The 16,000-nt window shown below is 40.1% G+C and overlaps 1 protein-coding gene across 13 annotated transcripts in view; it reads right to left on the bottom strand.

The window, feature by feature from the left end:
* The window catches only part of LOC139044374 (serine/threonine-protein phosphatase 2A regulatory subunit B'' subunit beta-like), an 87,743-nt gene that overhangs the window by 24,710 nt on the left and 47,033 nt on the right, over nt 1-16,000 (bottom strand). For 4 of the 13 annotated variants that reach the window (XR_011501316.1, XM_070503847.1, XM_070503849.1 and 1 more), the window contains one exon: nt 5,691-6,315. The exons of 6 other annotated variants lie outside the window; for them this stretch is intronic. Coding sequence is in view for 4 of the 7 variants with exons in the window: in XM_070503849.1 (XP_070359950.1) it covers nt 6,259-6,315 (57 nt within the window). In the remaining 3 variants the exon portion in view is untranslated. Of the gene's footprint in view, nt 1-5,690; nt 6,316-9,209; nt 9,317-14,475; nt 16,000 lie in introns of those variants that run through there. 3 more of the 13 variants (XM_070503848.1, XR_011501317.1, XM_070503850.1) reach the window with 3 other exon arrangements.

Here is a 16,000-nt window from a genome sequence, read left to right as displayed (position 1 = left end):
GCCCAGAGCCACCAGACAGTGACGCCACAGAGCCACAGCCATCACACCCGCACAGGTGAAGGACACGCAACCAAATCCCCGTCACCCCAGCACAGCCACTCACCTGTCACAGCCTCGCAGCCACACCCACGGCACGGAGGCGCATCCCACCGCTCACTCGCGTCTCTCACACACACCCCGCCACACGCTGCCCGTCTGTCCCCACAGACACACACCGTCCTCTGCCGTTCATGCCCGAGAGTCCCCTGAGGACTGGCGTCCTTACTACGGGCCTCCACCCTGTGAGCGCTCCCGCTGCCACCCCACCTGGTTCACGTCGGGCTCCGAATTGACTCGCTTCACAGGATTCCCGCATCCTGTGCTAACACATCCACAAACGAGCTCCACTCACCTTGCAAAGAGGGAGAAGCGCGCGAAAACGGAATGGAAGCCGAAGATCTGGCGTGACCGCTGCCCTCTGGCAAGTGTCGCTCCAACCTGAACCTCTCTGGGCGCGGCGGCTCGTCAGACAGGCCGCCGAAGCGCGGAAGTCCCGGTGGAACTGCAGCGGCGAGAACCGCCCGGAGCCCGGCCCCGGAGCGCGCGATGCGAGGGCACGTGCACGGGCAAACGCCGCTGCGCCCAGGAGGCCGAGCAGGGCAGCCCGGCGCTGGTTCTGAGCCTCTGGCCTGTGCACGCAGAGTCGCACTGGAGTGTCGGGGGGCGGCCCCTGGGGCGCGAGCGCACGGCGGGTGTGAGCTCTGAGGGCGGGGCCCCGGGCGAGTCCCCTCAGGCGGCTGCAGCCTGGCGACAGCATATGCGGAACCTAACTCCTGATACCGCCGGGGGCGGGATGGTTTATTCAGAAAGCCTGTTAGCTGCGTTTAAACGGTGTGTAGGAGTGAAGTAACACATGTTTACTTAATTCTCTAGGCTAAGCTATAATAATAAAAATGGAATGAATATTTAATTGTAAAGGTGCTGTGGTGAATATTTTGTATATACTTTGCAATATTGATTTAGGGACAGATTTTCCAAGCATACCCAAAGAGAGGAATCTTAGTAAAATTCTAAGAGTTCACTGGATAATTATTGTAATCATCCTAATCACTTGAATGCAAATCAATTAATAAAAGTAAATCCTAGACAAAGATTTGATAGATTTATTTTAACAAATATAATGAGACTGCATTACAGCCCGCTGAATTAGAATCTCTGGAAAGCTTTTGTTTATGTCTGTGGAGGATTTTGACACAGCCAATGCATGGACTAAGATTTGAGAGTCAGTGCCTAATAACAAGTATAATAATGCAAATAATAACTAATGTATACTTAATCCATGCCATGAGCCATGCACCAGGCCAAGCACTTCAGATTATCTCCTTTAACATTCATAACAACCCAATGGTGTAGGTACTGTTACTATTCCTGTTTTATATGTGAGGGAATGGACGTTTAGAGGGGTCAAGTTACTTGCTTAAGGTCACATGGTAGGACTTGAGCTCATGAAACAGACAAACAGCTTTTCAGCCTCTAGCTGTAACCATCAATTATATACAGAGGGCCAAGGAACATGTTAAATGGCACCATGGGGATTCAATCAGAAAACTCCAGAATGTGGGAAATTCCATGACATAAATGACTTGGGTTTTTTTTGACAATCAAAATGGATGAAACAGAGAGGGAAGAGAGACTTGTAGATCAGCACTGTCCTATAACACTTTGTGCAATCGTGGAAATGTTCCGTATCTGCACTATCCATGCGACTATTTGGCACTTGAAATGTGGCTGTTGCAATGGAGGAACTGAATTTTTAATTTTATTTAATTTGAATTAATTTGTGTTTAAATTTAAATGGATACATGTGGCTAGTAGCTGCCATGTTGAACAGTGCAGTTATAGATCAGACTAAAGAGACAGGTCAGTCAAATGCTATGTGTAGACCTTATTTAAATCCTGAGTCAAACAAAATAATTCTAAAAAGATTTTATGAGACAACTGGGAAATGGCCACTGACTAGGTATGTGTTAAAATTTTTAAGTAGCATAATGGCTTTATAGTTAGGCTTTTAAAAAAGAGACTTTACCTTTTAGAGATACACACTAAAATATGTAAGCATGGGGATGATATGACATCTGGAACTTGCTGTATAAGATTCCTTTGGGGGCAAGAGAGAGTACTGGTTGGAGTATAGATGAACATCACTGACCGTGAATGGATGATTGTTGAAGCTGGGTGATGGGCACATGAGGGTACAACTGTCTTCTCTCAATCTTAGAATAGGTTTGAAATGTAAAAAGATATTTGCGTAGTGCTTTTCCATGTATTATCTCATTTAATCATCAGAACTTAGGAAGCAACTGGAACGACTGTTTACAGATGGAGAATCCGAGGCTCAGAGAGATTAGGTAACGTGCCTGAGGTCACACAGCTAGTTGAAGGCCTAGACTCAAATCCAAGCAATCTACCTCCAAATGTTGTGATTCCATCTCCTCATACTCTGTGTGACAACCTGTGTCATTGTCACGGGTTGCTTAACGGTGAATGAAGCAGGAAGGGTGAGGGAAACAGAGTAAACACCATGGCTCTCATTCAGAATGATGGCTCTGCAGCACGTGCTCCTCTAATTAGGAAGAGATGACCGTCAGCCACCAGCTGCATGAGCTGATTAGTGAGCACAGAGAGAGAATGCTGCTGAACAGGATTAATTTGTAAGTTCCAGCTGTGAAAGAGGCTTTATTAACCTTTTTCTATATACCACCAATGATGATAATAAAAGCCATTTAAGACATTAAGTCCATTGATTGCAATTGCTCTTCTCAGGACTCAAAGGTTATATTATGCTCCTTTTCCTTCAAAATATAGTCAATATGTGCTGAGGAAAATTTTCTCAGGGTAGTATCTGAAACAAAAGACAAGTAACTTGTATTTGATCTTGTTAATGCATCTATTCTCAAATTAAATGATTTTGGTCTTTAATTTCTTATACCTTCCTCAAAGGCCTTGGTTCCTATCGGCATATGATGACACGTTAACGTTTCCTACATAAAAGATTTCACAGCAGAGGCACAGCTCGGCCAATGCTTTTAGGCAATATTTTCACTCCTTGACAATTATGATACAGTGAAGTATCTTTCTTAAGCTAATAAATTAACCACTTAGTATCTGTGGGAACTACAAACAAGAGAGATGAATATACTAATTATTACCCTTCGTATCCGGACCTTTGTCTAGGCTTCACTGCTTACTGGTTGTAGCCTATGATAGTAGTCACTCAGCACTTGAGTGAAGAGTCACATGTAGCTTCATCTCTAAAAATATTTGCAAATATTTGCCTGGATCTGTTGGAATGTAATAAAAGGGACAAAAAAATAATGGCCTAATAATGACAGGATGCAGGAAAAAGGGTTATGAATTGAATCTTGAAGCAATTAAACTGTGTCCCGTAGAATTTTATTCCTGGGCTGAGAGTAACGGCCTTGAAGCACTGAGCCTTCTTGCTCAGAACAACTGCCTGCTTCCCAAGCAGCTGCTCTGAATCCAACATCTCCATCATCTCAAGCAGCCGTCACTCCCTCCTCAGGTCTGAGCTGACCCATCTCACCTGAGAGCTGGAGTTGCAGGAAGGCACGAGGCAGGAATTGGAGTCAGAAGGCAAATGGCAAGCGCAGATTTATGGAATGGTGAGTTCCAATAATTAAGTAACCAAAATGTCATACAGAAATGAGATGTGCCACACAAATTGTAACCATGAGTGCCTTAGAGTTTGCTGAGGAGAGAATAGGATTACGAAGACTTTACCCTAATGGTCTAAGAAGGCTTTGAAAACTACGGATGTCTTTCCACGTGCTTTGAGTCAAGACTTGTTTTCTTCACGTTCTTATTAAAAAATCCACCTCTAGCCAAAAGGGTTTAAAGACATTACCACCTTCTAAAGATCATGAAAATTGAAAATCAAAATGACTTTGCTTATGTAGGATCCAAACTTTTCTGAAGTATTTGAGTTCTCTTCAAAGGAAATTTCACACATAATTTGGAGGAATGCACGTGTTGAGGTAAAGATTCTTTTAGGGACATTTAGATGGTGAAAGAAAGTAAGCCCTACCCTCACCCCCACAGATAGTGCAATAAACCATTATTAGATCTTATACTGTTATTAAATAATATGTTTTACAAAAAAGATTGAACACATAAAATAAGAACATACCTCTGATTGTTCCAGAAGTAAAAATATCATCATTTTGTGTCAAAAAGCTCTTCCTGATTGACCACACCTGCTATGTTCCTTGTTCACTGTGTAGTTTATTGCTTATTTCTACAGGCCGGCTCTGCAGATGTCACGTCTGGTTATGCAACAGGTTTGGAGTTTTAGTTTATTTTTGGCTGGGATGGCGTGACAAAGTTTAATGTCTTGCATAAGCTTAACATTTCAAAAATTTTTAGCCTGAACTTTGTTACATCTAGGACTTTCCTGAAACTTTGACCTGATAATGAGGAGAAAGTGAACATTATTCAAAAGATGTAGGACAAGGAAGATAGGGAGAAAGGAGCATCAGTACTGAACCCTCCAGATCAATCTTCGCCCTCGACCTGATACAGTTATCAATGCTGCATTAGACAACCCGGCTCTGGGCAGTGAGCAGAAGCCTTTCAACGAAGACGTCTGGCTACTACATACAGTGTTTAGCATGGTTTCCCAATTGAAGGTTTCTGAATTTAATTTAACCTCACCGTTAGCCTCCCTTAATATCTGGCAGGCAAAGTGTTGCACAGTCTGGATAGAATCCTGCTGCAGGATTACCAGATTTCTGGACTATTAGTACTATTCTCTTTTAATGTCATCGTTGTGAAACAAAATGAACAACCTGAAAACTATATTTGCAAGTTAAGCTGCAGTAACCATTTACTGCCAAAACTAAACGTGACCAAAAACCTCTAAACATGACAAAACACACGCACACCACCCTACACCACACACACACACACACACACACACACACACACACACACACACGGGCCAGGAGCCATAAGGCAATAGTTTGATAAATTATACTACTATCAAAATCATACAACTCCCAAACACAGAGGATACACACAAGAGACAGAAAGGATGTGGGTAAGAGGAATCCTCACTTACTACTAGGGAAAAGTATGAACTCTAGGAGACAACCACGCTGAAGAACACTTTACAATAGCCAGTAAGGAGGGTGCAGGACTCACAAACCAACAGCCTCCCTTGTAGACAGACACACTAGGGAAATCCTTGGACACGTGCACAAGGAGATATGTCAATGCAGCATTGTTTTTACTAAAGGAAAAAGGAATAATCTAAATGTTTATTAATTTTAAAATAGAAAAATATATTCATAAAAGGGACTACTATTCGGTAGTTAAAAGGAATAATCTCAATCTATATGCATCCACATGGATAAATTTTGAAGTCATAGTGAATAACCATGCTGAATTGCAGAATGATATGCACAGTCTGGTGCAATTTATAGAAACTTTATAATTTTAAAAAATTATATATATACATTTTTTAAAGAAACAGATCTGTGAAAAAGTATAAAACCATGGGAGTGTATTGTTTAAGGTGTTGTCAAAATCACAGGTGACTCCCTTGTTTAGGCCAAGCCCAATTTGGGTTCTTTTAAAAATAAGCAATGAGGTAGAAGTTTCAGAATATCCAAAGACTAGAGAGTATTCAGAAGTTTCTTTTACCGTCCTTTAATTCTTTCTGCAAAAACGTTCAGACATGAGCACATTGGTTCCATCAGCCTCCTCAGGAAATGTCTTCATTTTTCATGTGCCCGAGCAGATAGGAACGCCCCAGGCCCCCTGCCTGCAACCTTTCATAGAGGCAGACGTTAGAGCTTTGACCCCAGCTAAAATCTGCTCCAAAGTGGGCAGAAAGAGGTATTATGGCCTTTTTCAAATGAACCTCTCCTAGGGTCAAAATAAATTATTGTATAATATATAATATATCCAATCGCAACTCAACGACCTCCTTTGAGGCAAGTTTGACGGGCAGATTCTTCTCTGTTCTTTATTAGCAACATCAGTCAGAAGGTGGCACAGTTTGTGAACAGCTTCTCACGGGAACTTTGCGAGCCTCACTGTTGCAACGATGTGAACCTGGTCTCTCTTGGAAAGATGCTTGCAGATCCCGGGAAGGCTTACTTGAGAACAACTGTCCACAGACAATTCATTATTGCTGTCTTTTTTTCTTCTAAAAGACACAGGAAAATATTTAAACCTTTGGTGCATGTGAGGGGGTTTTCAGGTGTACAAAGGGTCTCCACAAATGATGCACGTCACCTTCGAGGTGGTGGTCACCTGTGGGGAGACGTGGAGAAGAACGGCATCAGTGAGAGTGGAAGAGAAGCTTCAGCTGTACCTGTAACATTTTATTCTTTAAAAAACAAAGGTGAAGCAAATATTGCAAAATCACGGTAACATTTTAAAACTGGATGGTGGACATATAGGTGCTATTATATAATTCTCTCCTGCTTTCTGTACACTTGAAATGTTATACTTAAAAAAATGATAAAGAAACAAAGCAATGCTGAAGGGTGAACAACAAACTTGGAAAAATATATTCAGAACATGTATGGGTGTGGGCCCTGTGGCCGAGAGGTTAAGTTCATGTGCTCATCTTTGGCAGCCTGGGGTTTGCTGGTTCGGATCCTGGGTGTGGACCTACACACTGCCCACCAGGCCATGCTGCGGTAGCATCCCACATAGAAGAACTAGAATGACTTGGAACTAGGATATACAATTACGTACTGGGGCTTTGGGGAGAAAAAAAATACAGGAAAATTGGTAACAGGTGTTAGCTTAGGGCCACTCTTGCTCACCAAAAAAAAAGGAAAAGCATACTTAAAAAAAAAAGGAACATGTATGAGAAAAGGGTCTATTTTCCTGATATGTAAAGACAAATCAATAAGGACAAGATAAATGACCCAAGAGAAAAATCTGTGGAGGATATGAATGGGGAATTTATAGAAAAATAGCTAATGAATTTATAAAATATATAGCCTAAATATATATGAATCTCTCTCCATGTGTGTCTATGTGTGTGTATACACTCATCAAACAAATGCAAATTGAGAAAACAATACTGCTTTTCACTATCATATTGGCAAAATTTCTTATATTTGGCAAAACACAGTGTTACTAATGGTGGAGAAGAAACATTCTCATGTGTTTTTGAGAAGACTGTATTGGTATAATCATTCTGGAAGGCAACATTTTTTACATTCCCTTTGAAAGACCAATTCCATTTCTAGGGTTTTTTCCCTTTGGATATAATTGCATGAATGCACACAGATATATGTATAAAGGTATTGTTTATCATAGTAAAAAATTGAAGAGAAAATAAATTTTCACCAGTGGAAGACAGATCAAATTGATGATGATACATCCAATTGCCGAATAGTCTGTATCAACAAATGAAGATCTCCACAATACAACATAAGTTTAGAATGAGCAAGTGGTGGAACCATGTATACAATACAATTCGATTTGCATGAAAGGCATGCGTTATACATACGTGTGCACCCAAATGTCTGAACGCAGCATCACAGTGATTACCTCCGGGGCATGAAACTGGAGGTTGGGAACAGGCAAGAAACCTTTTCTTTCCTCTTAGACTTTTATTGCATCAGTTAGGACTCTATGCTGCAAATGACGGAAAACGGAAACTCAACCTGCTCTAAGAAGTGGGTGGATTTGTTGGCTTAATGTAACTGAAAAATCTGGGGGGAGTTTCAGTTCATCTTGAATCACGGCTCTGCAATGTCACCAGGATGCTTTTCCTGGGTCATGACTTCATCTTTTGCGTATGTGAATGGTGTCCTCTAGGGGTGTGTACCTGATGGCCCTGATCATCTGGATAGCTCCCCTATCCATTACCAAAGGCAGGGGGGAATGCTTCCCTTTTCCAGAAGCCTCTACTTACTGGCTCTCAAGGGTTCATCAGTTCTAATTGGATTGTATACCAATCTTTGAATCAAACATCATCAATCGTGGCAACGGGCTTGTGGATCAATTCCAGGCAAACAAATTAACATAAAATGGAGTCTGGATGGTTTCCCAAAAGAAAGAGGGATGCTGGGCAGCAAAGAGCAAATATCCACTATTGCTAGATAATGTTTTCCCAAGGGCATGTAATTATCTGTCTGTCTATCTATCTATCTATCTATCTTTCTATCTATCTATCTATCTATCTATCTATTTTATAGTCCACTAGGGCCTAGACTCTGAGCTCCACAGGAAGGGACTATGTTTGTGTCACTCATTATCTGTCCTTTGGGTCTAAGACGGGTTCCTGGAACATGATAGGTGGTCAGATAATATTTGTAGAATAAAAACAAGATGAAACAACCTACATTGCAACCTGACTCCTAATCACTGTCTACAGATTAAGAAAACTTAGTCACAGAATGAGCATCCTCAAGGCTATCTTTCACAATATTTTCATCCCAAGTGATCAGAAGAGAGGCTGATGTAGTGAGAGAGACACAATTTTTAGGAGAAACACTGATGGCTCTTTTAAACATTTGCTGATACTGCTTTTTGTTGATAGAAATTATTTGATACATTGTGTGAATTCATTACTCCTGAACTATTGCAATAATGGTTGAACTCAGCTAATTCACTTACTCTATTGTTCAAATAGCTTAGGGTCAGGCTAATTTAAGACTTTTCTTCTTCTTTCTCTTCCCTTTCCTTGGCCCTCCTTTGGGTACTCCCCTCACCGGGCCACCGAGAACTGCTTCTGCCTGTGCAGCTTGCCACATATTTACGGTTGCCAGATAAAATACAGGATGCTCAGTAATGTGTGAATTTCAGATAAACAGCGCATTATTTTTCAGTACGTGTATGTCCCAGATATTGCATGGGACCAGATATTACATGGGGTATGCTTATCTAAAAGATTATTCATTGTTTATCAGAGTTCACATGTAACTGAGCATCCAGTGTTTTTATTTGCTGTAATTTCTTATTTTTATTTGCTAAATCTGGCAACTCTACACATAATGCCGGCTACCTGCAACTACTTTCAGTTTCCCAAAGGGTAAACCCCTGGGCTTTCTGGACCATGAAATAGCTGATTATTGGATTTTTACTTGTTAGTATGGCTCTTTTATACTTAAAGAGCAATCCTAAAGTAAACCCGTGTGTAACCACCCCCCAGGTGAAGAAACATAGCAGAACGATGCCAGTACCTTAGCGCCATCTGTGGTTCTTTCCTATATCAGCATCCTCCTCCCTCCCTTGAGGGGTAACGACTGGCTTTTTTCATCATTCTCTGGCATCTCTTTAGGTTTGCCACCTGTGTAAGCATGCATAACGATATAGCTCCTTTTGACTACCTTTGATAGCTTCTTTGTGACTTGTTTCTTTCACCCAACCTTGCACTTGTGAGGTTTATCCATGTTTATGAGTGCCGCTGTGCTTCCTTACTTGTCATTGCTGCACAGTGTTCCAAAATGTGATCATACCCATGATTATCCATCCATTGTACTGTTGTGCGGTTGATGGTACAGTTTTAACTTAAGTTGAAAATTTTAGAATGTTTTAAATTTATTGCAGGAAACTAAAATAACTACCATAAAATAGTTTCATACCGTTTAGGGAAATTTCTAATACTTAGTACTCCTCTGAAAATTTCTGTTGCTATATTCAATAATTGGGCAAAGTTTAGAGGCTTATATAAATTGGTTCTCATTTATATTCACAAATTGTTTTTTATTGTGGAATAACAGACATATAGTAAAATGCACAAATCTTAAATATATATCTTGATGAATTTTTACATATGTATATACCTGTGTAACCATCACCCAGATCAAGATCTAGAACGTTTCCAGCATCCTTTTACTATGACTGTCTTGCAGCTCTTTTATTTCCTGTTGCTACCTACAAGATAGCTGTCTGTCTAAATTTTTGGACATGCCCAATACAAGTCTGTATGATGATGGGTTTTGGGCTTTCAGGTGCACCACATGGTGAGTCTGCACAATGCTAAGTGGTTCCTTTAGAGAAGGGCTCAAGCCATTCGATTTCCAAAAGGAAAAGTGATAATACAGATGCTGATGGGGCTAACAAAGTAGATGAACTAATGTTTCTATTAAATAAAAAAATATTTATCTTCCAAAAGGAGGATTTAAGATCAGGCAGATAGTAACATCACATGTCTTTATAGTTAAATTGAACATATAACTCTCTGCTTGTGTATTTATCATATAAAGACAAAACTGACTTATTGCAAATATTATCACCCACTAGCTGTAAAATGCCTTGAACCTGGTGATGTGTAGAAAGTATAAGAATAAAGTTACATGCAAGCAATTTATTCAAAACTTTGAACTTATTGATATATTTTTTATTACTATAATGTATTCTGTATACTGCTCTGTATTCTGACCACAAATTGCTGTGATTCCCCTCAGAATTATGCCACTCTCTAATGGCTACATAACAGCAATGTCTCTGAAAATATACCCAGTGGCACAGTGGTTAAGTTTGCACCCTCCACTTCAGCGGCCCAGGGTTCACCTGTTCGGATCCCGGGTCCAGACAAGGCACCACTTGGCAAGCCATGCTGTGGCAGGCATCCCACATATAAAGTAGAGGAAGATGGGCATGAATGTTAGCTTAGGGCCAGTCTTCCTCAGCAAAAAGAGGGGGATTGGCTCAGGGCTAATCTGCCTAAAAAAAAATATATATATATATATATATATACACTCTGAAATTTATTTATTTATTTATATTTTAATTGCAGTAACATTGGATTATAACATTATATAGCTTTTGGATGTACATCATAATATATTTCGAATTCTGTGTAGATTACATCCTGTTCACCACCCCAAAATTAATTATAGTCCATCCCCTCACATGTCAGCCTAATCACCCCTTTTGCCCTCCCCTCCTTTCCCTATGGCAACCACCAATCCAATCTCCATTGCTATGTGTTTGTTTGTCATTGCTTTTATCTTCTACTTATGAGTGAGGTCATACGGTATTTGACTTTCTCGCTCTGACTAATTTCACTCAGCAGAATACCCTCAAGGACCATCCATGTTGTCAGAAATGGCCATGTTTCATCATTTCTTATGGCTGAGTAGTATTCCATTGTGTATAAATACCACATCTTGTTTATCCATTCATCCCTTGATGGGCACCTAGTTTGCTCCCAAGTCTTGGCTATTGTGTATAATGCTGCAATGAACATAGGGGTGCATGCATCTTTATGCTTTTGTATTTTCAAGTTCTTTGGATAAATACCCTGCAGCAGAATAGCTGGATCATATGGTAGATCTATTCTTAATTTTCTGAGGATACTCCATACTGCTTTCCATAGTGGCTGCACCAGTTTGCACTCCCACCAGCAGTGTACAAGGGTTCCCTTCTCTCCACATACTCTCCAACATTTGTTGTTTCCTGTCTTGTTAATTATAGCCATTCTGACCAGAGGGAGGTGATACCTCATTGTAATTTTGATTTGCATGTCCCTGATAACTAATGATGTTGAGAACATTTTCATATGCCTGTTTGCCATCTGTGTATCTTCTTTAGAGAAATCTCTGTTCAGATCTTTTGCCCATTTTTTAATTGGATTGTTGGTTTTCTTGTTGAGCTGTATGAGTTCTTTGTATATTTTGGATACCAGCCCCTTATCTGGTATATGGTTTGCAAATATCTTCTCAATAAAGGAATACAGTCAAGTCGCAGGAAACAAAATCAATGTACAAAAATTAGTTGCGTTTGTACATACTAACAATGAAGCAGAAGAAAGAGAAATTAAGAATGCAATCCCACTTACAATTGCAATCAAAAGAATAAAATACCTAGGAATAAACTTAACCAAAGAGGTGAAAGATCTGTACACCGAAAACTATAAAACATTGATGAAAGAACCCAAAGAAGACACATAGAAATGGAAAGATATTCCATGCTCTTGGACTTGAAGAATCAACATCATTAAAATGTCCATACTCCTTAAAGCAATCTGTAGATTCAATGCAATCCCTATCAAAGTTCCAACAAAATTTTTCAAAGAAATAGAACAAAGAATCCTAAAATTTACATGGAACAACAAAAGACCCTGAATAGCCAAAGAACACCTGAGAAAAAAGAACAAAGCTGGAGGTATCACACTTCCTGATTTCAAAATATACTACAAAGCTACAGTAACCAAAACAGCATGGTACTGGCACAAAAACAGACACACACATCAAGGGAACAGAATCGAGAGCCCAGAAATAAGCCCACACATTTATGGACAGCTAATATTCGACAAGGGAGCCAAGAGCATACCATGGAGAAAAGAGAGTCTCTTCAATAAATGGTGTTGGGAAAACTGGACAGCCACATGCAAAAGAATGAAAGATCATTCCCTTACACCATGCGCAAAAATCAACTCAAAATGGATTAAAGGCTTGAATGTAAGACCTGAAACCATGAAACTCCTGGAAGAAAACATAGGCAGTACGATCTTTGACGTCGGTCCTAGCAGCATATTTTCAAGTCACACGTCTGTCCGGGCAAGGGAAACTAAAGAAAAAATGAACAAGTGGGACTACATCAGACTAAAAAGCTTCTGCACAGCAAAGGAAACCATGTGAAATTTCTGAATGCTCACTAGAGATACGTTGTTCAGACAGATCTCTCCAGTATTTTACATTTTCAGCATGGGAAGAAAAGAGAACTCAAGCACTGAGAGTTTTAGTGAATCTTAAGGAAAAGTATTCACGTGTTAAATGAAATGATTTTGTGTGCACATGCAATACATGTTGAAGAGGAAGAGAGGGAAGAAGAAAGTGGATGGGCACTGAACAATGTTTTATTTCTATAAATGTGGAGCTTACAATTGAGAATCTCTTGCAGGAAAGATTCCAGGTCAAGATGTACGCTGTGACACATGATTAATCCCCACTCTCTCATCTCCCACTGAAATTCCAACACAGACACTTTTCAAAATCACAGAACTATATCTGTAGAAAACGATTACAGTCTCGTCAGTGTGCCAGAAATTTTGAGGACTACCTGGAAAATAGAAAGCAAATGGGTTGAAATTTCCTGTAAAAATCAAAAGAGAAGAAATTGCATCTCAGGACACCAAAGCCAAGCCAGGTTCTTTCTAGGAAGCCTCAGATAAGCTCTAGGCTCAGCATCAGCGGATTCAAAGGGAGGAGCTGGCTGTGGAGCAACCATCAGTGGAGTTCCCTCAAGATGCTTCCTCGTGAGAGTATTTGGGCCTGAGAGAAAAACCAAAGCCAGACTTGTAGTAATGTCAGAATTTAGACCCAAAAAAGCATTAAAACAAGATACTTTATAATATTAAAGGGGGAATTTGCAATGAAGGTATAAAATCTCTGCACCAAATAACATAGCATCAATATCGATCAAGCAACAACTGTAGGAGATGCAAGGAGAAATAGAAACCCACTAGAGATGGAGCCTTCAGTTCACCTCTCTCGATCTATTTTAGAGCAAGTAGACAAAAGTAAGAAAATAGAAGAAAGTGCAGTAATGTCTTCAAAGGTCTAGGGAAAGACTTTTTGAATTTAGCCTTATTGTTAATTAAGCATCAGGATAAAATGAAGACATCTGGAAATTAAAAAGTTACCATTCAGTGTCCCCACGAGAAAACAATTACTTGAAGTTCTTCAGGCCAAAAATGGGAAACCAAGACATCAGATTGTACATAATGGTGGCAACTAAGTACAACCAGAAAAAATAAAAGAAAAATTTAAGCAGCAAACTTTTAATGTCGTAGCCTTCAGTTTCCTTCTAAATTAGTTCAATCGCAATGTTTGGTTTGCGGTGAACAATACTTATGTAATCTTAATATTGTACATGCCGTGTATTGGTTTTCACTTTTGGGTGTCAAACAATGTCAAAAGCACAGAAGATTTAATAATTATATTACAGAACAGCAAGTAAATCTCATAAATCTTGGCAATTTAAAGATTACGTGGCAGGGTATCTCAGCCAACAAATTCAAGTGTATAAGAAATATCACTTTATTTTCTACATTTCAGTTTAATTTCCACCTCTGGGAAATATTCTCTTTCTCCCTCTACCTCTCTCATAAGACCTGCTTGATGGGAAATGTAACCACAGACATTCCTGGGCTTTCTCTGCCCTCCTGGGGTCCCACCAAGGTATGCAGTTGCCAAATATTCAGAGAGAAGGGCGCCCCCCAGGCTTCAGTGATCTGCACACCCGGGTAACCGGGAGCCTCCATGAATGACTCTTTGCAGCGCAGCAGATCTCTGCTCCTTTGGGGCTCCACGCGCGGCATGGGAGTCTCAGCTGAGGTTGGAACCCTGTGCTAGGGTCCTGCTTTCCCCAAATAGCTGACACCACTACCTTTTCTGAGGTTTGCCCCTCCTAGGGCTCCACCATGGAGCAGTGTTTGTTTCCCACGTAGCTTCTCAGCACCGCTCCGGCCCTCGCGGACCTCAGACGGGGGAGCCTCTCCTGCCCCTGCTCCTCCAGGGCCCCTGCGTCCTCCTGAACGTCGTGTGCTCCTCGCTGAGCTCAGGTGTGTGGACAAGTAAAACAGGCAAACATTTGACTGGCTAACTCTGCCCTCCTCCCTGCCCTGTGCCTCTCCTGAGGCAATAAAATTCACAGCATGTTACTGCTTGAATGGAAAAATGGAAAAGGGGAAACATGAATTAAGATCACACAGTATTTTTCAGACAATATTAACATAACTGAGAACAATAGGGAGGTAACTAGAGAGAAGAGGAGTAGAAGGGTAGTGTTCTTGCCTTTCATTGTGGATACTGAATCCATAGTAAATTTGATAAATCAAGAATTAAACATTTATATATGCTATTTAGAGTAAATAAGGCAATGACTAGAAAATAAAAATATAAACAATATAATCCAGAGGTGGAAGGGGAGTTAAATCATGATAAATTCTTAGTCCCTCAGAGTGGAATATCAATAGATTCTGTATAAACTTGATAAAACTTGAAGAAATATGATATAAAACTAAACTAAAAACTATTAACAGAGGTGATTTCTGGGAAATGAGTTAGGGCCTAGGGAGAAGAGGAGAAAACTGGGAAGAGGAGGGAGACTTTGTTATTTTCATTTTAAGCTTTTTTATTTTAATTTTTTTAATGATGCAATCCTTTTCTAACAAAAATTAGGTTAGTTAAAAATAAATGACTATTTTAACACACTGCCTCATCAACATTTATAAGACATACTTAATAAAGAATTCACACATTAAAATGTGCCTATGGGCACTAGGCCTTTACTTTAAAAATTCACTATTAAATTCCTTCCCATATTAGGAAGAGCTGCTAAAAAATCCACACCGAAAAACAAACCCCCTTAGCTTTATATAGATAAACAAATAATTTAGCCAAAAAGAAATACTTGAGAAACGACTAGAAGGAAACACTAACAAAAATTAGCAAGAGTGACAAGGCAATGGTAATGAGCACGCCGTCTTTCAAAAGAAGAAATCATTCAAAATATTTCTTTATCAGAGTCGCAAAAAAAATCATGTCCTCTGGTACAGTAAAACCACTTTAAAGATATATTCCAGCACCCTGCTAAATTCCATCAAAGTTCCTGTATGTAATCTCTATCAGTGCACACTACACTATATATTTACTCCTGAGATCTAAACTTCATGTAAAACTACACATCATCCTGAATAAGAGAGAGTGCAAGATGGCACAGGCAAGCACACAGACTCAGTGCCCTCTTCACAGTCTACTTTCCTTCAGAAGGTGGGCAAGTTCCTTTACCTCCAGCTCTTGTTTTTCTCCTCTGCCAATATGGAACTTCCAAATCGAGGTCTTATGAGGCTTTCCACATATGCCAAGAAGGAACCCAGCTACCAGGCAAAGAAGTCCAAGAGAGACCAAATGGAGAATCTGCTGGGGAAGGAAAGCCTAACCAAAGGGAGAGAATGGCCCCACTTGATAGTCAGCAACTGGGTCCACAAAGATGAGCGAGACGGCCGTGGATTCTCTCACTC

Source organism: Equus asinus, unplaced genomic scaffold (genome assembly GCF_041296235.1).
Source record: "Equus asinus isolate D_3611 breed Donkey unplaced genomic scaffold, EquAss-T2T_v2 contig_803, whole genome shotgun sequence".
In the NCBI taxonomy this organism is placed as follows: Eukaryota; Metazoa; Chordata; class Mammalia; order Perissodactyla; family Equidae; genus Equus; species Equus asinus.
This window is presented reverse-complemented; position numbering and strand designations above follow the sequence as displayed.